Genomic DNA, 22,889 nt, shown 5'->3' with positions numbered 1-22,889 from the left:
ACAACATATTTGCGGACAAACAATGCCCCAGACTCCCAACTCCCACCAAGAGCCCAATTTACCTAAGTAGGCAACTTCTCAGCACTGTATAAGCACGGAAGTCAAAGGCACACCGCCTGAGAGGGATAAGGGGCAGCAAAATCAGAGCTGCAGGGGCGACTCTCCCAAAATTCAGTACACACATATAACATGCAGAGCACATCAACATTGACAACAATGTGGTACAAACTGCAACACATTCACAACAGAACAGAGGACACAACTGGTGCCGCTTGTGTGTCAAAACTGGCCAATCACATTTGACATAGCAGGGAAATGTGACTTGATAATGTACAAGTACAAACATACATCCGTGATGTTGTCGAAATGTCCACTGTCCCGCATCAAATAGGCAGCTCCTCCCATACAGTCACAATTGTCATTGTCATGCAGTCCATATGTAAACTTGTACAATGCGTCAACATAGATGTGAACACAATGTTAAACTGCATCTCCCCTTCACATTGCAGAGGGAAAATCAACACCTCCTGCAGAGCAGACCGAACATCTCTTCACTGATGACGAAGAGGACATCCACACCTTCGACCCCGACGCCCTCCAACAGCTCAAGGACACCCTCGGCACCCTACCTCCAGGAGCAGGGCATCCCAGCTGCATCGTGGAGACCCCACCCCCTGCACAGGCCACACAGCTGGAAGCACCCACCACCACTGCTGTTTCCCACGACCCCCCCAAACAACACATGGCCTTCCAACGCTGTGTGTTGGGGCGCCGGGAGAAGATGGCTGATCAGGTGCGGGTGGGGTTCAACCTCATGGCAACCAAACTAGATGCCATATGTGGGTATCCAAGTCCCATCAGTGACCACTCACAGTCCCTAACGGACACCCACAGTCCGCTCCATGCTCTCCAACGATCCATGGCTGACATCGCTGGAGTCCTGACTCTGAGACAAGAACAACTGTCTAGTCAGAGTGGCTACAGCGATGTCAGCCGGGAGGTGGGATACATGCGGAGGATCAAGGAGAACATGGAGTGGACGCAGGCGGAAAGAATGGCTGTCACGGCCGCACACCAGCGAGAGGTAGCTGGGTTCTTCCATGCCCTGCAGACCCTCATCATGGCATTGCTGCCACAAGGCCTGGCGCGGATTACTGCTGCTGCTACTACTCCATTCACATCTCCGCCCCCTGAAGTGTCAATGACACACAGTGCTGCAGAAAATCCACCTCGGTCCACTGATGTGTCACTGCCACACAGTGATGCGGACAAAACAACACCACCCACATGTGGGGCACATGAAACATCAGAGGACGAAGATGCGGATGATTTTACCTTAATGGTAAGAAGGACGTGGTAGCATTCATCTCCGCCATATGGCCTGTTTCTGCTTGGTTCTGCCCTCTGCATCATCACCTTCCACTGTCTCCCGATACACTCTGCAACACTCACCTTGGACCTCGACAGGGACAGCCATATTCTGTTTGGTTACCAAGGACACAGCAATCAGACTGAGGACTGAACTCTTCCTCTGCCGATGAACTTGTCAATCCCTAAAGGACTCTGGCTGGCCCTCCACGGGGCAACAATGTAAAGTGGGGTTTACATGGCCCTGTACTGCTCCAGCCTCAACACTCCACCGAATGTGAATACAACATTCTAATTCACACAGATGTGTCATGTCTATGATCAATCAAGTATGAACGTATGGATGAATGTAGGGGCAGTGATTCCCCCTCACATCCATGTTGCTAATGTTGTGGGACTTGAGTCACAGGGTGAAACTCTGCATCACGATGGTACATATTTGAGCCCAAATGACGCCCTGTTGTCTTTTCGTGGTCACAAATGACAGCCTTTGTCATGAATTTGGACACGTGATACGCTGCTAAGTGGGATTACGTACTATCTTTGACACCCTGAAAAGGCATTTTGAATACATGACACCCTAAACAGGCTCTTTGTACAGAGGTGCCACATCCACCATCTAATTGCCATTTGTGAGATTGTTAGCACTAAATGTTGCACTCACGCTTGTCAGAGTGATGTGCTTATGCAGAGGAGTGACATGCAAACAGGGAATGTGTGTTGGAATGAATTTATTTGCACAGGCTGTGCCTGTGGTAATTTTGTCCTGTCCCATGATTGCTGAGGACAGTCACAATGTGACATGCTCATGTGAAGAAATTGTTAATGATTGTGTTCCTTCGGGCTATTCCAGCTGCAGCTGCACTGGGGTGTGGTCCACTTGCCTCCTCTTCATCATCATCGTCCGGTGCATCTGGCACTTGGATCCATGTGGCATTGGTGCGTACACATATGTTGTTCAACATACAACATGCAATGATCATCATGCACACTATTTCCAGCCTGTACAGGAGTTTTCCACCTGTGATGTCCAGGAACCTGGAACGTGACTTTAACACGCCAAATGAGTGTTCCACAATGCCCCTGGTGAGTTTGTGGGCCGCTTGTACTCCCTCTGGGCCTGGGTGTTCGTGTCTCTCAGGGGTGTCGTCATCCACGGGCAGGGTGCATATCCTTGATAACCTGTAACAGGGGAGAGAGATATGTGTCAATCAGTGGTTCTGCATTCTGTGTTGGCAGGCTTATTAGTTTATTCGTGTGTGATGTGTTCGACTTTGGGATTCATGTTTGACATGTATTGCTTGTGGCAAATGAGCATCATCCATGTGTATTACATTGCCTCATAGCTGCTCATCACTTTCCCGAGCCTATTTACTTGTGTGCGCTGTGCGGTTGCATCACTTGCACTCCTAAGACACACCTCTGTCATGACTGCTTGTGCATGTCCACAAGCCTGACAACAACACTGTGATATTGGCAGTTGAAGGTGGTCGGCGACGTGTGTGTAGGCCTATGGTCAGGAAATGGCAGACACAGAGACACACGCCATCCCGGAAGTGAACCACGCCCAGAGCCAAGGCCTATTTACTCCCACTCCTACGCTGAACTGGCGTACACCGGCCCAGCCCACTCCGCTTATGCTTACAGGGGGGACGACATAGCTACATGTCCAAGGTCTTCCCCACTGCCTGAGGTAGCATGGTTTCGTCCACTGTCCACAACACTACAAACACCAGCAGTATATGTCCACATGGACATGTCTGTGCTCTGCATACTGAAGTCTGTCCAGCACATCACCGCCACGCTTGTACATTCTTATTCATGGATCACTTGCCTCCTTCGCACAGACTTGGTTCCCATCTCTTCCCACATCCAGTAATTGTGTGGCAGAGGTGCCATGACTTGGATGGTTTGTCTACATGGCTGGCCATGGTTACCACAGTTACTTGTGTCTGGTAGGCGGGCATGTTGTTTGGCATTTTGTATGTGATTTTGTAACTTGTGTATTCCCACAGTTGTCAGTTGCATGATTGTGGAGTTGAGGTGTGTGGTGTGTTCATTTGGTACTTACCAACGAGCAGTGCATTGCCATAGGTGCCATTCTGGAAGCGCTGGTTGATGATGGACTGTCAGAAGATATAGAAATCATGCACACTGCCCAGGGTAGTTGGCGACGACATTGGTGAAGAGTCTCTGTTGGTCCACTATTGCTTGCACACTGATGGAATGCGTGTGCTTTCTGTTGCGGTAATTGTGTGCAGTGTCGGCAGGGGGCACAAGTAGGACATGTGTGCAGTCAATTGCCCCCAACACGTGCGGGAAGTCAGCTATGGCGTAGAAGCCTTGCTTGGTCTCCAGCTATTCCTGCACAGTGTGGGGGAAGTAAAGGTGCTGAGCTACCAAGCTGATTGATGGAATCCAAGACAGATGTGAGGAACTTTGATAGGGCTGGCTGTAAGACTCCTCCGAGTCTAGCAGTTGTTGGTTGAAAGGTACCAAAGGCCAACAGGTACAGCACAGCCAGCATCTTTGTCTGCGGAGGGATGTTGTGTTGGTATCGTCAGCCTGTCGGCAATGTGGGTCAGGATGCGGAGGATGGCTGTCTTTTGAGCCTGTAGTGGGCAATGACATCCTCTGGCGTTCAGTCTGTGAGGCTGGTACGTTTTTGGAAGGTCTGCTGTCTTGTTCTGCGTTGCCTCTGTGGTAGTCCAGGGGAGGGTGGTCCGGGGGGGGGGCTGGGGGTGGTGGCGGTGGGTGTTGTGGCCCTCTTGGGTCTCCGAGCTGCATGATCAGTAGCTCCATGACATGTTTTGGTCATCAGATGTGGCTTTGAGCTGGGCTCCCTTTTATACTGCAGGTTGTCGTTCTGCTTAACACCAGTAGAAGGCAGGTGTTAAATCCCTGCTGCTAACGCGCCTTATCGCCTGTATTTGGATCACATCGCCGATCTGGCTGATCGATGAGAATATCGCGAAGTGTGTTTTCGTGTGTTTTTGCACGGGAATTCCTACTCTGCATATCATTAGCGCTAGTTGTCGCTCTCATCCATGGCGATGTTTTTTGCAACAGCTTTCGCTGGAAAACTGGCGATATCGACAGTTTGCACCAGCTTGAGAATAGGGCGATAAATCTATCACCACTTTTGCGGTGCTAAAGTGCCAACAAATCGGCAATAATTTCTTAAGAATATGCCCCTTAGTGTCTTTAAAACGCAGAGTTCTCAAGACCGCTACTGCAAAAAAAAAAATGCCAGCATATTACAGAACTGTATTTTGTGTGGATAGCTCAGTGGGTTACTGCTTTTATAACAGGGATCCCTTTGTTACTTGTGATTTAGCTGCACCTGGAGCTGAGGTTGGGGTGGAGGGTGCTGACTATTTAGAAATATTAGGTTTAAAGGCACCTGCTGCAGAGTTCCTGTTTCTCGTTGCTCAAATGGGTGTCATTTCTGATGTTTGTCTGTTTCCATGGACTTCATTGCATGGATTTGGTTGCAGGAAAATGTCTAAGTGTCACACATTTAGACAATGAATGTCACTTATAAGTACGCTGAAACTATGGCACCTATGCATGCCTTTAATTTGCTTGATTGCCAGCCACAGAGGAGCCAAGAGGCCCGGTCCGGGGCAGGCTGGCAAACAGGGCCGGACTGGGAACCAAAACCGGCCCTGGCACAGTGCTCGGCCGCCCCCCGGGGGGTTGGGAGTGCGACCGCGCACTTTGCCGGGGCTGGTTTTCGGCAGATTTTGTTACAGGGCCGTTTTTGCAGCTATGCTGCAAAAACGGCCCTGTAACAAAAACGGCCCCCAGGGGCCCAAAATCGGCCCCCACCCATGCGGCCCACCGGGGGATTGCCCGGTGCCAGCAACGGCCAGTCCGGGCCTGCTGGCAAATGCATGGAATCCCTGTTTAATTTATGGTTCCTCTGCTACCCGCCGGGCAACAGGTGTCCAACCTACGCTTTGGCTGTGCCATGCTACTACTAAGAGTGGGTGACTACACTGTTCACGAGAAAATGTCAATCATAGTTGTTGAATGTCACTCGTAATTACACTGAAATTATGGGAATGTCACACATAAGCAATGTGAACCTTGGCAGCTATGGCAATCAACCTGTGAATCTTCATCTGTCCATGGAGGTGGTGGTGGTTTTATTTTTTAGCTCAACAGCACATGTACTGTTTTTTTCTTTTTGCGTTATTCTTTTAATCTTTATTTTTTGCATTGTTTTGCAACTGTACTGCGATTTCTTCTATTTTCCGCAATTTTTAGCATCTGCTTTTCACTGGAGGTATTTTAAGTTGGTATTCACTGGTTTTTTAAAGACCTCTCATACCAATAATAGGGTGTTATTTACGAGACACTTTTGGGCAGATTTACAAGCCCCTTGCAACACTATTGTGACGCAGCGGCAGCGTAAACAATGCGCCACTATGCGACATATTTACAACGTGACGCATCTAGTTAGATGCATCACGTTGTAAAGCCCTGCGTTACATTATACCTGCGTCAGGTATAATGTATGCAGGGTAGGCGTTCCGTCGCAAGGAAGCCCCGTAAAAGTGATGATCCTTATGCCTGCTTGAAGCAGGCGTAAGGAGTGACACAGCATATTAGGTATAGGGCTCCCCAGAGCAGTGCAACTCCAGCACTGCTTCACCCTTATGCCGACAGATGCGTCACGCATCTGTCTAACCTTGCGCCATGGGTAGTTTGAGTCGCGCAAAATAACTGGCACATCCCTGCTAATATGCAGGGATGCGCCAGTTATTGTAAATCTGCCCTGTTTTTTGCTTGTGATAAATGTTATATGCAGTAACTGAAACGTATGGGCCACAAACATGCAGTATCTATCATATGTGATAAATACCATATGTGTTTTTTAACTGATGATCAGACGAGTTGGTAAATTAATGTGATATTTACTCTTGCATGTGCTAATTAACACCATGATGAACTCATAATCAAGGCCAAAGAGAGACCACCAGTGTTTCTATCTTCCATGCTGTATTTTGATAACTTGTATCAAATTCAGGCCACATTAGAGTGCTGACTTTATGATATATGGAAAGGAGTTTACTAGCAAACCCTGTTAGGATTCTGTGCCTTCTCACTGCTTCGATGCGACATGTGGGGGACGGCCGCACAGTCATCTAAGAACGCGAAAAAAAAGTGTTATGACCCAAAGGGGAATATGGATTCTGCTGTGTAGGCTTTTTAAAGGTTATGTTTCAAAGAGCCTCCAGCCATAACTCACCCGGCCTATCAATTGAATGGTGACAGCCTAATTAGTGAGTAACCGCTCCCTCTCCGCCCTTTCTAATCACTCCGCCTGGGCTCTGATTGGACGTAAAAGGGCACGTACGCACGCTGCTGCACTGCACGTGGCGTCAGTGGAAAACTTCCAGAACACCTTCCATGCGCGCAGCACGAGACGCCCCGGGCTTCTCTCGTGCCCATGACGTCAGAGAAGGCACCGCCCTTCAGAGACGGACGGGTGTTTTTGCAGAGATTTATTTGCAGGTTTACTGTGAAGATTGGAATCAAGCAAGCATGCTTCAGATCGAGGGACAAGAATGGCAGTTAATTGAAACATCTCTTGAAACTAATGTCTTGTCGCCGTGATGCGGATTAAATTTGTGGTCACGTCTCCATGCAGATCTGAAGTGGCTCCTGCGGAACACGTCGCCACCTCACCCAGTCAGTCTCGTGACATAAACTGTATTTACATTATACAGTGAATTAATTTCGATTAGGGTTACTACTAGTGATATACATTCTATTGTTTCAATTAATAAAAATGGTTACACTACTAGCGGTTTGTCGCTTTATTTCTAGATCTGCAGGTCTTAAGTGGCAAATCCGAGCAGAACACTGATAAAGCCAACAGAGTTTTTTTGTGTATACCGTGTGCCTCATTTGTGGGGTTTTTGCCATAGGGCAGAGCCACAGACCTTGCTGCTGCGTTGCCCCACTACAAAAGAAAAGGGAAGGAATGCCCCGTATCTATTAGACTTGTATATATTCGATATGGCGCATTCCTGTCCTTTTCCCATGTGCCGGCGCTCAACGGGCTGCCAGGCGCCATCGCAGGCACCTTTGCAGCATAGTGCAAGGGTGTCGGTGTGGTGGGGATGATTATTTTTGTGCAGGGAGAGAAACCTTCTAGGTGTGGCCCGTGCAGGCAAGAACGGTGGGGCCTGGTTGAGGGGGGGCTTCGACAAACGACCCGAAGGAAAAATTTAATAGGGGCATGGGCCGCGGCTGAAACCCTTCTGCTCTAAAACAGTCACAAGAGTCTTTTTCCTCTTTCTATGTGCGCTGTAGATTGCAGCACACATAGAAAGAGGAGAAATGAAGATATTTCTCCTCATTGTGCCTCGCTTACGCCTTCCCTGCGGAGGTGTACGTTTTTGGCACTGCCTTAGACCTACAATTTCTTGTAAATCTGGGGCAGTGTCAAAAAGCCATGTATGTTACTGGGAACGCTCCTAGCAACACCCATGGAACACCCCTTTCACACATTTTTTCTGTGTGAAAGGGGCTCATATTTATAAGCCCATGAAAAGCCACGTAACGTAACCGGCGGCGCAATAGTGTCTTATGAGGTGCAAGGAAAACAGGAACAGACAGAGCAAGACAGCTTCCTCCTTCCAGGGGCAGCTCCTCTCCTACCCCGGAGGAGCCTCACCTACTGCTTTCTCGAAGTGCAAGAAGCTAAAACAAAATGTTAATAATTTTCAGTTATTACCATTTTATGTTTGGTTGCGGTCGGGTGGGAGGGGCTGCTCTGCGGGCAGGCAGGGGGGGAGTGGTGTGCCTTCCCACTCCTGAGTGCGCAAAGACTGTTTGGTCGCCCCCCTGGTGCCGTCCAAACCAATCATATGCACTCTGCCCTTCTCCATGTAAGCCTCATTGCAGCCTGCATGGAGAAGATGCCCTCCCCATAAGCTGCTTGCTGGGCAGCGTCCCGCCAATCATAGCGCTGCTTGCAGCGTTGTGATTGGCTTAGGGGAGGGAGCCTGGCTGTCTGCTTCCTGTGAGCAGGAGCAGCGAAGACGTCGGACCTGGCTGGCAGAAAGGTAAGTTAAATTATTATTTTTTATTATTAAATTACCCCATGTGTGACCTCCCCACCCGCGAGCCATGCCGGCAGTGACTGCCTCCTCCCATGCACACAAACGCACATGTCTATTCACGTCTGTGAAGTGCTGGTTTACACATTGGTTCTGCTTCATGCGTCTATACATTGCTTGCCTCGGTGCTCACTATTCCACAGAGCTGCATACATTTATGTGGCCAGAGGACCTCAATTCTTTTTTTCAAATTAATTTTTAACTCTGCGTGCTTTCTCTGCATCCATGCTTATTCATGTAGAACAGTGTGCTGTGTAGGTTTCATGAATTATTGTAACATGCTTCCCCTTCATATATTTCATATGATATGTCATGGTTAATTTAAGCCTGGCTGTTACCTACATGAATAATAGGTAGACATGCCCAGGAGATTCTTTTCACACTACAACACTAATCACAAGCTTGATTTCTCTTTGTAGTATATGAAAACATTTAAATACAGCATGTTCAATTCTTAAGACAGACAGGTACATCTATATCCCAGTGAGTTTCTTCGTTTCTCTAAAGTCAAGGCCAGTAAATGATAACAAACTGGGCTCACAGGGACAGAGACTGGCTATGCAGACCTGCCTATGCCAAACATGTACATAGCTGTATTAGCCCCAGCAAAAAGGCTTTCCAGATCTAAAAAGACTTCATAGGAAAGAGAATTAGCTGAAATAATAGGTCGGCTAGTATATATAGTTCACTTTCTGTTCATTCTAGCCCGCTAAAATTCTTGTAATATTTGCTATTGTTCGCTTGAACACATTCCGCACTTGGGTGGCTTCTAATTAAAGCCTTATAAAAGGCTAGTCCCAATTTCTTTAGTGTGCTTTTTTAGAGGAAGGGTTGGAGGCGCCCTACTAAAACACCTGTGTTTCTTGTAGGTGGTATATAATCCTAATGTGGATGTCCTTCAGGTATGTTTGGAGTGGTTCATTGGACACCCCTGTCTGTTTTACATGCTCCAAATGGTAGTCCGAAGCACCGGTCCTGACTTAGGGTTAGGGAAATCTACCAGGTATGGCCACGAGTGGCCCTGGCACACAACACTGTGCACCACATGGCTGGTATAAACAATTAGGGCACTTAGTGCATGTTGTGATTTCATGGCTCTTAAACTTTCTGATGAAGGAAAAAATGTAATATTTAAAGCTACGCTCCTTTCCCTTTCTGCTCTAATGTCTGATATTTTCACTTGTATACATATTTTGTGTTCTAGTACTTGGGGCTCGGCGTGGCTTTGTGATGCCTTGAGACCCTCACGGGTGATTAGTGCGCTGTACAAATGATTGATTGATTTATGCTGTGCTTCAGTGCCCTTGTACGTTTTTGGATTCAATTCTGTATTTTTCCAAAGTATGGTTGCCAATGTTCAAAAATGCACATACATTTTGAGTGAGAGTTGCTACCTACCTTTTAACTCAGGCTGTCGTGGCACAGACAGCGACGGCATCACGTCTAGCCAGAGATACAAGCCTTTCTAATGGTCCCCTCTGAGGAAACTTTCTCCTGGCTTTCCTCTTTGAAAGATTCATCCAGTCCACGTAAGCGGGACCCTTTGCCTTCTTCAAATGTGGGAATTGTATGCAGGATGCTTGTTGTATGGTTGGGACTGTGTAAGTTGTGAATGGACTGGTGGGTGCTGGGTTGATTGCGGGGCCAGGGGTGTCCATTATGGACATCCCAGAATCCATGTCTATTTCTCTGTCAACTTCTCAGATTCCATGTCTATTCCTCTTTCCCTTCTCCAAAACCTGTTTACCTGGTGGGTGGGGAAGATCTCGATGCCTCTCACTTTGTCAGTAGTTTAGGTTTCCCCTGATTATGTGAAACTCACCCTCCATCTTTTCTGTGTTCTGGCTGTCTACCCTTGCATCTGCTTTACATATAATGGCTAATAAACATCACTGTTGAGCCAGCTCAAGCCCGTCTTAGGGTCTACACTGGACAGGGAGTCCACTAAATCTGAGTAGTAACAGCAGGAAATCTTTAAATTTCGATTGGAGTAGCCTTTCAACTTTCAAAAGTAGCATACCCCTTGGTTGGCTTAGGCAGCCCATCTGGCTGCCAAACTAATATAATTATGGCCTTCAGAGGGTGCTTAGTTAATCTTCATTGACCAGATACCGCGGAGTCTTACAAACCTTTTTAAGAAAGGAATGAGGAATGCCAGTGTCGGGAGTGGAACCTGTACTGAGTTCCAGGTTAGACTAGGTCTGATAATGCCTGTGGAGGGGCCTTACTCCTTCACCATAGCAAAGACAGAGGGCTCACCTGACTGTGTGAGGAGCTGGACTGTGTTAGAAAAGTGTTGCCTTCTCCACCAGAATGCAGCCCAAGACCCACCTGACTGAGAGGACAGCTCAACAAACTGAGACTTCCAATGGACCACGAGGTAACCCTACTCCAGTTGCAGCGGGGGAAAACACATCATATATGTTGTAGAGCTGCTCCTTTATTTTCTGAAACCAAGGAGGGTGCACATGCACCATCTCAAGCCACAGTGTCACCTCTACCCCCCTTTCCGCAGCCCTGTAGGGACCAGAAGGCAACTGATTTGCACAACCCTGATGTTGGATACACTGGACCAGAGGAGGCATAGCTCATTCCATAACTGATCACTCATTATTCTAAACCTTCTGTTTTCAGAGTTATTACTGGTTAACACCTTCAATGCTAAAGCTATTCTCCCCTGGTGCTGAACTCTTCATATTTCCATTTTCATGACGAGCTGAGCTCGTCATGAGCACACGAGCAGTGTACTGCATGACGAGCTGAGCTCGTCATGAGCATGGAAGGGGTTAAAGATGCAGTATCATTTAATTTACATCTGGCCAGTGATTCCCTGTGCATCCCTGGACTGCTGTGGGTGATGCATCCTTTTGAATACTCGGAAACTGCAATACCTTTACCATGGCCAGTAGGAACTGAAGCATCTGAAGATGTCAGCATTCCTTTGGGACAAATGGACCCTTATGAGAACCAGTGAATTCTCATATGAACTCTATTTGCACTATTACTGCATACAATAATTACTACTATTACTACTATTGCCCATTATGCCAGCTGGGATGTAGGGCACTAGGAAAGGACCTCCACTTCTGTTTGTCGTGAGCATGTTTCTGTATGTTCCCCAGCTGCAGTGTAGAGCCTTCATTTCTGTTGCCACAGTTTGCCTCCATGTGTTCTTTGGCCTCATCTCAGATGTTACTTGAGCCAGCTTTCCTGTATCATACACAGACTGCATGTTCAAGAATCCGTTTCTGGTCTTGCACTTGACACTTAGCACTTCTGTCATTATGATGTCGCTTCCGTATTCAAGATTCAGTGGTTCTTGCTGCTGTTTCTGTAACAACTACTATTTTTTTAATGGGTTAAGTGTGTTAGCCTTGTGCCCAACCCCCAACCTGGAGGACGAGTGGATTGTGCATTGTCTTTTCCCTACCCTTTGAACTATCCGCCATGGGCAATCCTTCCGGAAGCTTAAGCTCACATCTGCATACCTCTCCAGGTCACTGAGAACCACAATGCCCCCCACCACTTCAAGGTGGTTATCTTCAGAAGGGGTCCATAAGTTCCACAGAGATGGTATTACCACACATTAACTGGTTTGACCCATGAGAATGAGGAATATACATGAAAATCATTTTTCCACACTAAACTCTGCATGTTTTACCCTCTAGCTTATGTTTCATCAATGTACATTTTCTGCCAAGTTTAACCTGGTGTAATCTGCCCTTGGAAAGTTCACAGGGTGTGGAACTGCTGCACAAACTGGAAACCTGATTCGGCCAGGAACACATAATGAGAGCTATAGTGGGTATAAGCCCACAATTTTTGTAACATTCCTACAAAAAGAAAAGGGACAAGGTGGGCACTTATCTGATCTCTCAACTCCAGTGAACGGACTGTGGTCCTTGTAGTCACAAGCGGCTGGATACATGCCATCTGGGTATTCTGAGAGAACTCAAGACTGCCTGCAGGTTGGGTTTTGAGCAAAACATTAAGTCCAAATAATTAGTCTATTTTTAGAGTACCACCTTTTATTCTTGACTGTCCTTCGGTATCAACTTGGCTACATCAGAGTAAATATGGGTAACTGTCACCCAACATTTATCAAACACCCAACATCTATGTATGAGCCAATAGACCAGAACCATTCCACATGTGGTAATTTTGGCCATTAGGCCATTATGAGAACCAGAAAATTAGGTCTAACGTGTTGTGAGCCTAAGAACAGAGCTGTTTGGGGATGTAACATAGGCCCACAAGACACAAGAACCTTCTGAATTTGGTTATCACAACTTCTTACTCACATATTAATAAAAGTATTTTAGATTTCTAAAGTAAAGCACTGAATGGATATCAAAGTTATTGAGGGCCTGATTCACAAAGGTAAACTAAGACCTGAAGTCTAAGTTTGGTATTCACAACAGTGGCGTAACATTAGCGCCCACGGTGCGGGGGGCATTCTCCAGGGGGGCACCTCAGCGCTGTGCATGGGCTTTAGAGCTCCTGACTGGGTCCAGGTGGAAGGAGGGGCCTCCATGTACTTTGCAGGGGTGCCCACTCAAGTTTTGTTACACCACTGTTTCACAAAGGGACTTACGAGTAGTATCTTTATGCCTGCGGAGGTTCCTCACTCAATTCATACACTTGTCGTTCGTCATCGCACTTGTTACTTCTCACTTGGACTACTGCAATGCCCTTTATCTAAATGTCAACCAGTACTCCCTAAATAAGCTCCAAATTGTCCAAATTGCGGCATCATGTTTGGTCATAGGACTACCAAAACACTTATCAGTCTGGGAACGATTGAGATCCCTGCACTGGTAGCCAGTGCAGAAGCGGGTGTCTTTTAAAGCCCTTTGCTTGGCTCATAAGGCTCTCCATCTATAGGGGTCAACTTGTCTTAGAATGGGCTTAATTGGTATGTTCCTACAAGACCTCTGAGATCAGCTGGATGTAGTAAGGTGGTGGTACCTAGCTGTAGGAAAGCCAGGTGTGGGGAGCCGGCCTTCACAGTGGCGGCTGCAAGGTTAACTTCCTCCCGGAACACATTAGGAGTTTAAACGCTTACCTGATCTTTCGTAAGCAGGGGAAAACATATTTATTTTTTAATTTGCCCTCTCGTAGAATGGCCAGGTTTTTGAGGTTGTCTCTGCTTTGTATCCTCACCTTTCACATGGTTCAATTCGGGTTTAGTGCTTAGATGCCTCCTGGTTTAATGCGCTCTATAAATGTTACAATTACATTTGGGGCAAAGGTTCCACACATTGAGTGGAATCTCCGCAGTTGTAAAGATACTACTCGAAAGTCCCTTTGTGAATACCAAACTTAGACTTCTGGTCTAGGTTTACCTTTGTGAATCGGGCCCTCAGTGTAAAATAAGCACCTCAGAACCCTGGTGAAAGATCTCACAAATATGGTCTATATCACATACCTTACAAAAATAAGAATAACCATCTTGTGTGACATACACTGGAATCACAGATCACTGGAGCAGACACGCAACCTTGTGAACTATTTCACTGGGATCAGATGCAAAAATGTGCAATTGATGCATCTGCTCTACTGTCATCAAGCTATTCTTACTTCTTACAAAACCCCCAATCATCAGATCAAGAGCTTCAAGAAAAATGATGATCACTTTTCAGACTATCCCAATCCCTCCCATTGGCACCCCTATGAGCTGAAGCTTCCCACTCCAATTGGTTTGTCAGTCAACCTATTTACCATTACTCTATGCACAATCTTTTTAAAATTCGTATACCAGCACTCTGTAAATCTCAGACCTACCCACTCCCTTAATCTCACTGACTAAGCTATGTAACAAGGCCCCCAGGTATAAAGAGCAAAAGACACAGGGGGGCTGTTGCACAAAACCATAGGTACAACACCCATACACATGGCCACACATGTACATAGACTCATGCACATGGTTAACACATGCAGGCATCCAAGGGAATGAACACACATGCACAAGCACACACCACATTGATGATACAAGCACCCTAGTACATATCCAACACATGTATAGACAAACACACTCATAAGCTGCATACACGTTCACATAAAATACACGTGAAGGACATATAGATGCATCGTATATAGGCACCATTGCACACTTCTACAGCTTGCCAGTTGGTGCCGTATGATCAGCCAGAGCGTTGTGCTTGGCCAGCAACATTTTGCATGTTGAGATTTTTAAGCAGATACAGATTGATAAAAACAAAACTACCACACCTGCAAAGCTTTGTTGGCTAAGAAGTCAAAACTTGCTGACTGTCACTTCACAAGTAAACCAATGCATTGTGGTTCCCCTTCACAAAAAAGGTTCGAGAGATGACCCAGGGAACTACAGGCCAATCAGCCTGATCGACTGCTCACAAAAAGTCGCAGGCAAGGTTCTTTTAACAAGAATACAACAATGGGCAGATGAGAACAGGATCCTCTCGGATTTTCAGGCAGGGTTCCGTGCTGGCACTGGAACAATTGAACAATCACTAAGGCTTCTTATGATCCACTGGAAGGTCGTCACAATTGGGAAGGGTACATTATACTTGGCCTTCATCGACCTCCGGACGGCCTTCGATTTGGTCCCCAGAAATAATCTATGGAAGGTTCTTAATGATCTTGGCCTGCCACCTTACCTGCTCCACCTGGTCATGAAGTTTCATGAAAACAACTACGCCCAAATTCGCTGGGGTCCCAATGGCCAAAAAACCCGAAGAATAGATGTGAACAGAGGAGTGCGGCAAGGGTGTGTCCTTGCCCCAACACTCTTTTCGCTCTATGTTAATGGGGTGGTGGACCACTTGTTAAGGATTCCAGCAGATGCCCCTCGTCTGGCAGGTCGCTTTATTCCCACCCTGCTTTTTGCGGACGATACTTTGCTCTTGTCAAAATCGCCAATGGGCCTACAACAGCTTCTCTCAGGCTTTGACGATTTTTGTAAACAAAGAGGACTCTGTATAAATACAGACAAAACAAAGTACCTTATTTTGAACCCTCCGCAAAAACTGGGCCCTCCGCCAACATTGGGCTCTGTGGCATTGGACAGGACAAAAACCTTCGATTATCTGGGCATCAGGTTGGTGGATTCCATGAAATGGGACCAGCATCTGCTTAAAATGTTGTTAAACCTAAAAAGAATAACCGGGACCCTGCTAAAAGAGCAGAGAGCAGCCTCAACTAAACCCATAGCTGCAGTATTGGACATCTACGCGGCCAGAGGAGTAAGTGCTGCCTTGTATGGGGCGGAATTATGGGGAATGTCGAACTTGAAAGACCTTACTCGAGCTGAGAATTCCTTCTTGAGAAGCCTGATGTCCCTTGGCCCGTCTGTCCCCATCTTGCCTCTGCAATTGGACATGGGCTGTCGGGCCATAGAAGACCTAGCGAAGTTACGCCCTTTGCTTCTGTGGGCTCGCATCTGGAGAGTTCCTGAACTCTCAAGTTATGCGGATGGTCTACGGGAGATACTAAGATCGACAGGGTGGGCGAAAATAAAGTGGCTAACGGACATTAAAGCCTTACTTACCAATTTGGGGCTGGAAGAAGCATGGCATCAACAGTCAGCCCCTCCCAAATCCACAATTAAACAACTTTATTGGAATTGGGTAACAAACAGAAGGAATTCCTCCACCTCGATATGCAAGTCGACTAGAAACTTCATGGAGTCCAAAGATACCCCCTATAGAGAACTGTATCTGGACACCATCTCAGCCCCTTGGGAAAGGTCCTTGTATTTTAAATTTAGAACTGGTCTTCTCCCTGTAATGGAATTTACTTGTCATTGGAAAATCCCATACCAGACTGCTCCGTGGTGTCCCTTCTGCCCACAGCGCAGAGAATCTGTCCCCCACTTTTTATTTGAGTGTCCTGCATACATAGTTCCACGGTCAAAATGGCTTAAGCCTATGTGTCGTACTCTGGGCACTAGGCATTGCAACGTGGCCTTAAGGATTCTCTATTCGGACACCCGTACTTTTTACGCATGTGCCACCTCGAAGTACCTTGGGTGGGCATGGCGAATCCGGTCAAAAAGACTTAGGCAAATTGTTTAATTACACTTTTTACCATGGTCTGTTTTAAACTAAATGCTTATTTTAAAACCTACAGAACCATTTTCTGATAGCAGAAAGTTACGGTTTATTTTAAATGTACTGAAAAGTATTTTTTCTTACTGTATGTATGCTTTTTAAGATATTGTTATATGTCGAAATAAAGCCTTTTTTGACTTTGACATACCTTACAAAAATAAGAATAACCATCTTGTGTGACATACACTGGAATCACAGATCACTGGAGCAGACACGCAACCTTGTGAACTATTTCACTGGGATCAGATGCAAAAATGTGCAATTGATGCATCTGCTCTACTGTCATCAAGCTATTCTTACTTCTTACAAAACCCCCAATCATCAGATCAAGAGCTTCAAGAAAAATGATGATCACTTTTCAGACTATCCCAATCCCTCCCATTGGCACCCCTATGAGCTGAAGCTTCCCACTCCAATTGGTTTGTCAGTCAACCTATTTACCATTACTCTATGCACAATCTTTTTAAAATTCGTATACCAGCACTCTGTAAATCTCAGACCTACCCACTCCCTTAATCTCACTGACTAAGCTATGTAACAAGGCCCCCAGGTATAAAGAGCAAAAGACACAGGGGGGCTGTTGCACAAAACCATAGGTACAACACCCATACACATGGCCACACATGTACATAGACTCATGCACATGGTTAACACATGCAGGCATCCAAGGGAATGAACACACATGCACAAGCACACACCACATTGATGATACAAGCACCCTAGTACATATCCAACACATGTATAGACAAACACACTCATAAGCTGCATACACGTTCACATAAAATACACGTGAAGGACATATAGATGCATCGTATATAGGCACCATTGCACACTTCTACAGCTTGCCAGTTGGTGCCGTATGATCAGCCAGAGCGTTGTGCTTGGCCAGCAACATTTTGCATGTTGAGATTTTTAAGCAGATACAGATTGATAAAAACAAAACTACCACACCTGCAAAGCTTTGTTGGCTAAGAAGTCAAAACTTGCTGACTGTCACTTCACAAGTAAACCAATGCATTAATTTTACACATGGATGGTTAAAAAAACGCTTACATTTAGGGGCAGAGTTACTAACAATTTGTGCTGGGTATCCCTCACAAAAGTGACCAAACTGATGCACACTGTTGATTTAGGATTTACTTCCCAGCATACAACTTTATTTGTGCTGGATAGTAGCCCTAAAATAATGCAGAGTAGCACTAGAACTGCTTTGAAGTTCTCTGGGTCAAGGCAGCACCCCATGGGTAGTACTTTGGATTTCATGTGCTACCACGGATGTATGACATTACAACGCATGCTTTTACATCGCATGCCTTTACAACGCGGTTTTTACAACGCAAACCTTTACAATGCATAGCGCTTTGGGGTGCTGGATAGTGAATAGTTTAATTTACTATTCCAACTCTAGTCCCCGTGGGCACTAGGGAAGGTGTTGGATAGTAAATTAAACGTATTCCCTATCCTAGAGCGCCCCCCAGCGCAATGCGTTGTAATGGTTTGCGTTGTAAAAGTTGCGTCGTAAAGGCACTGCATGGTAAAAGTTGCGTTGTAAAGGTTGTTTCCCGCTACCACCCATAGGCTTTGATGCAGAGTCCTATCTACTAAAAATGGTACACAAGGTATTGCACCAAAAAAAGAATGCCTCTTTGATGCATGCGTTAAAAAGGAGAAATGTTTTCGTTTCTACTAACTTTACCATCAATGCATATGTGCTGTACTGTGTATAACAGTCACATATTAAAACTGTTAAACTGTGTCATAGCATAGTATTTTGTAATGGAAGGGTGTGGATGGGAGTGAAAGAGTGTCATATTTTTGTATATATGGTACTCTTCTGCCCTCCCACTTTTTTGCAACACAGCTACTTTGGCTGTGAATTAAAACTGAAATATGCATGTTATGACTAGGAGCACAATCCATACCTAATAGCACAAACAGTCATGCAAACCATAACTCACAAACCAAATTCAATTCTTATGACCTCACCCTTAATCAATCTGATGAAATTACAAATGTTTTAAATCATATTACAGATTAAAATATAGGTATCCGCAGGAACACACATTAGCTTACTACTTTGACATAGATGACTATAAATGTAGTATAATCCATTGTTTTGATTATGTGCTGTTATTCTATTAAATGTTGCTATTAGGTTTTATTTATTGGTGTATTGTGAGATCATAAACATTGCATTTGTGAGTGATTATTTGCATGGCTGTTGTGCAAGTTATGGATTATAGTCCTGAGCGAAACTTGGGAACTTCTGTTGTTTGCTTTTAATTTCTAACCATACGGTGTTATAACTAATGCAAACCATAACATTCCTTTAACGTTTGTTTGTTTTTCAGTGAATTATTGGAGCTTTTTGCTTAGGTACAACATCCAAAAGTTCCTTGTGGCCAGCCCTACACAGATTACCAGAAAAGCTACAGCTACAATAAGTCTCTTGGTTTAATGAGCAGGCTTGCCATCTACCTGAGACATTGATTTATTGTGTTCTGACCATTTTTCCTCAATTGTAAATCCAATCTGATAATTTGTAAGTATTTTACGCTTACACCTGTATACAATGCGTTCACATCACCACAGTCATTGAGCACTCATTTCACTGTAATATATGTCACTATTTGTCTTGACAGCCTTAAACGTTAAAATAAACATTCTGATTGCATTTTTCATTAAAAAGGGAAACTGACATTGTATGAAGTGAATTTTTTGCATAATTTTTGGCTTTGGTTTGTGTTCCATCGGTATCAAAATTAAATGATATCATTGAAATTGTTTGTGTCTTTGTGAAGAAATCATTCTTTTACCCAACAGAACTGCTGTAGCTTTTCTGATGAATACCCAGGTTCTGAGGGACACAGGGTCACCCCATTGTATTTGTACTACACAGGTTACCATCCTCAACTGCGCATGGTTGGTGCTTTTGGCTGGTGCCGTAAGTGGTTGGCCTCCTGCTGGTGCTGTGTCCAACCCTCCACAGTCTACCAACAGGGGGATTGGCCAGAAGGTTGTCCAGAGGTCAGGTCTATGCCCAATACTCCATGGGTGTCCAAGCCTTGTTGTGCACTACAGTGCAGCGGAATTGGCCACAGGACCTGGCCTTAAGGTCCTATGTTCCACCTCTGGAGACAGCCAAAAACAGCCATGTTCAGTGGGTTAGACATCGGAGAGAGGCCTCCGGCCAGCCCCTACTCCAACTCATTGCAAGCAGGCAACACCCGCAGGGCACCGCCTTAGGCATTGCACCACAGGGTTGGACCCAGGCCTGGCCAGAGAGCTGGCCTCTGCCCATCCCCTGTGCCCAACTGTCCAACACCCACAGTGCATAGCCTTTGGCTATAAGAAGTAAACGTGGGCCACAGGCCATGGCCCCTGTCCAAGCCCTGTGCCCACAACTCTGTAAGTGGCCAAACCCACTGTGTATGGCTGGTGTAGCAAAATTGCCTTCAGGGCTCAAGCTCTCCATAAGTTTCCAATATCTGCAGCACATACCTTTGAGCGTGTGCACTGCTGAGTGGCCCTACGGCCAACACTCTTCTGAAGAATAACTCCTGTTGTGCTAGGCCTTCAGCTAAGCGCAGCTATGGGTTGCCATAGGCCCTGACCACTGGCCAGCCTATGCTTTTAACTCTTTATGTGTGGCCAACAGACACAGACCATGGCCTTTTGGCTGTGCTCGAAGGGGGTTGGCTGCAGTGCCAGGATGAACATTTTAGGGCAGCCCACCCCAGCTGCACAAAGTCTACAGCCAAGCACTTTGGGGGTTTGACGCAAGGCCTGGCTTCTAGCCAGTCCCTGTGCCCAATCCTTCGCAGGTGACCAACACCAGTAGAACACAGCCTTTTGCCTATCCAATGCAACCTGAAGAACCATGGGTGTGGTCCGACAGTGTAACATCCTAGTACTCTGAAAGGGCTGCAAGACTAGACCTACTAGCTCTATAAAAAACCTCATATAAATGAAAAATATCTTTATAGATAATAGTTCATTTTCTTCAATAAGAGATCCTGACACAAAGGTTTTAAGGGTGACAATTGTAAAACTCAGTTGTAAAGCAGGAAGCCCGTGTATGGTTTGCTGTCAAATAAAATCTCTCTTTTCTGCCCGTTGGATCCATATTTCTCACTTACAATAACCTGGTTGGAAATTTCAGCTTGGTAGGACTTCTTTCAGTCCTTTTACCAAATTAGAGTAAAGATGGTAGAGGATACTAGTAAGCTGGCTTGTGCCTCCATCAATAAGAATCCTTGGCTGAACAATGGGATCAAGTGGTAGACCACTTGTTTCAACAGATTCTGGATGTCATGAAATCTGAATCTGACATTGGTCTTCAGGTTCTCCTTGGACTTGTCTTGCCCAAAGACCATTTTCCCAAAGATGCCTTTTTTAAAAAAAAGAAATTTTGTTTTGCAATTATGGAAGATTAGGAGTTCAGAGAGAGAACTGTAGCCAGAATCAGAGTTAAGGAGAGAAAGGGAGAAATCAAGAGATTAGGAGAGAAGCCATCAAAGTTCTTTACTATTTACCTACAGATGGAACCTAAGGCTTTCAGGTTACCACACAATGGCTGAATGTGCGCAGTATAAAATATAATACCCATCCAGTGCTCTTTGTAATTTTTGGGGTCAATACGCATTTGAGATTAAATTTGGGTTGTTAATCCTGGGGAGAATAATGCCGGAGTACTTATTTTTGCATTATTTTTGCTCCAGCAGTGAGCTACTAATTAATTTATTTAAAGGGAAACCCTTGAATGCCTCTTTTCCTTTAACATTACACTCTACACTTAACCCTATCTTACCTTAACTTGAGCCTTATTATTTATTAACGTTAGTTACCACTATCCTTATACTTTAATACTTACCTGTAACTCACTTAGGAAAATGTGATCCCTCCCAGTAGTGATGGTGCCACACTGCACAGAATATTATACATGAAGAGGTGACGTGTCTCTGTTAGATGGTCACAGATAGAGGTAAAAGCCCACAAATGGAAAAAAACATCTTTGACAATCTACGCAGTTCTAGCACAAAGATGTAGACTACCTTGGTGAAACTAACGAGGTATCAAACTCCCTCTGACGTCAGGAAAGAGAGAGGAGACGAACAAGAAACAAGTCCAAATCCAGTAGACCCACAAGAAAGATCCAAACTCCTGGAGGAAAATGGCAACAGTGGCAAAATAAGCTATGGAAGTCAACAGATGAAAGAAGATAGATCCAAAAAAATAAATCAATTTGCTGAGAAAAATCACTGACAAAATGTGTAGCAATGGGGCGAAGAGAACTAAAATGCAATCTTGCCTTTATTGATGCTGCCTTTTGTACGCAGCGTAATCAGCAGCTGACCTCATTGGATGAGACTCTGCCACATCTTGGATTGAGAGGTTCCAAATACTTCCAGTGGAGAGACCACTATCTTTGGTTGGGTTGCCCAAACTCAGCCCTTGTTCAAAAACTTTTGTGGTTCCAGGATGAAGCCCAACTTTGAAATTTCACACACCATACAACTTTCAGAAGGAGGACCACAATGACTGCTCTCTGTGCCCTCCTCTACCCATATAACACCCCTCTGATTCCCCGCCACTGCGGAGGAGACAGATCGACTCCATCGATCAGAAGGTCCAGCTCTCACCATGGTATGGCATGCAGCAGCATGTAGCTTCCAATACAAAATTGCACAAAGTCTGGTAAGCTCTGATCTTCAACTTATTTCTGGTCAAGAACCTGACATATACTCACAATCGTCAATTGTACCATGAAAAGAATTCCTGTTGCGCTCAGCACAATTGCACCCATTAATTTGTTCTTGAATACTCCCTCCTCTTTTTGATGCATAGTTTCCTAAAACCCAACACTAGAAAAATATTAGTTCAAATATGTAGCTATTGTTACATTCAACCCCCACCCCCATTATGTCTGTTCATGGAAAGCACTCACACTCATTGTAGAAATATCTGCTGTGTCATTACTTGGAGTAAACACATTGGGGCAGATTTATCAACACTTTGTGATGCCACAAAGTGACACAAAGCAGTGTAAATTGCTTATAAAGTATTTGACTTCCTGTGAAAAACTTTGTTTGCATTGGAAAGTTGCCCTTAAAGTAGAGCGAATAGCGCTTTTTGTGGTTTGTACACTTTTGCATTACATTAAGTCACGGGAGCGCTCCATGGGTGGTACTTGGGTGTTGCCACACTACCACCCACGGTTCTTGATTTCAAGGCCAGATATTGATAGACCTGACTTTGCGTCAAAAATAATAACACGTCCTTAAAACAGGTGTTA

At 45.4% G+C, this 22,889-nt stretch overlaps 1 protein-coding gene across 1 annotated transcript in view; it reads left to right on the top strand.

Moving 5' to 3' along the window:
• Nucleotides 1-1,632, top strand: part of LOC144790759 (uncharacterized) — a 65,821-nt gene extending 64,189 nt beyond the window's left edge. The window contains exon 4 of the mRNA XM_078665461.1: nt 510-1,632. Coding sequence (XP_078521587.1) covers nt 510-1,360 — 851 coding nt within the window. The 3' untranslated portion in view covers nt 1,361-1,632. The remainder of the gene's footprint in view (nt 1-509) is intronic.
• The last annotated feature ends 21,257 nt before the right edge of the window (nt 1,633-22,889 follow it).

This window comes from Lissotriton helveticus, chromosome 11 (assembly GCF_964261635.1).
Source record: "Lissotriton helveticus chromosome 11, aLisHel1.1, whole genome shotgun sequence".
In the NCBI taxonomy this organism is placed as follows: Eukaryota; Metazoa; Chordata; class Amphibia; order Caudata; family Salamandridae; genus Lissotriton; species Lissotriton helveticus.
This window is presented reverse-complemented; position numbering and strand designations above follow the sequence as displayed.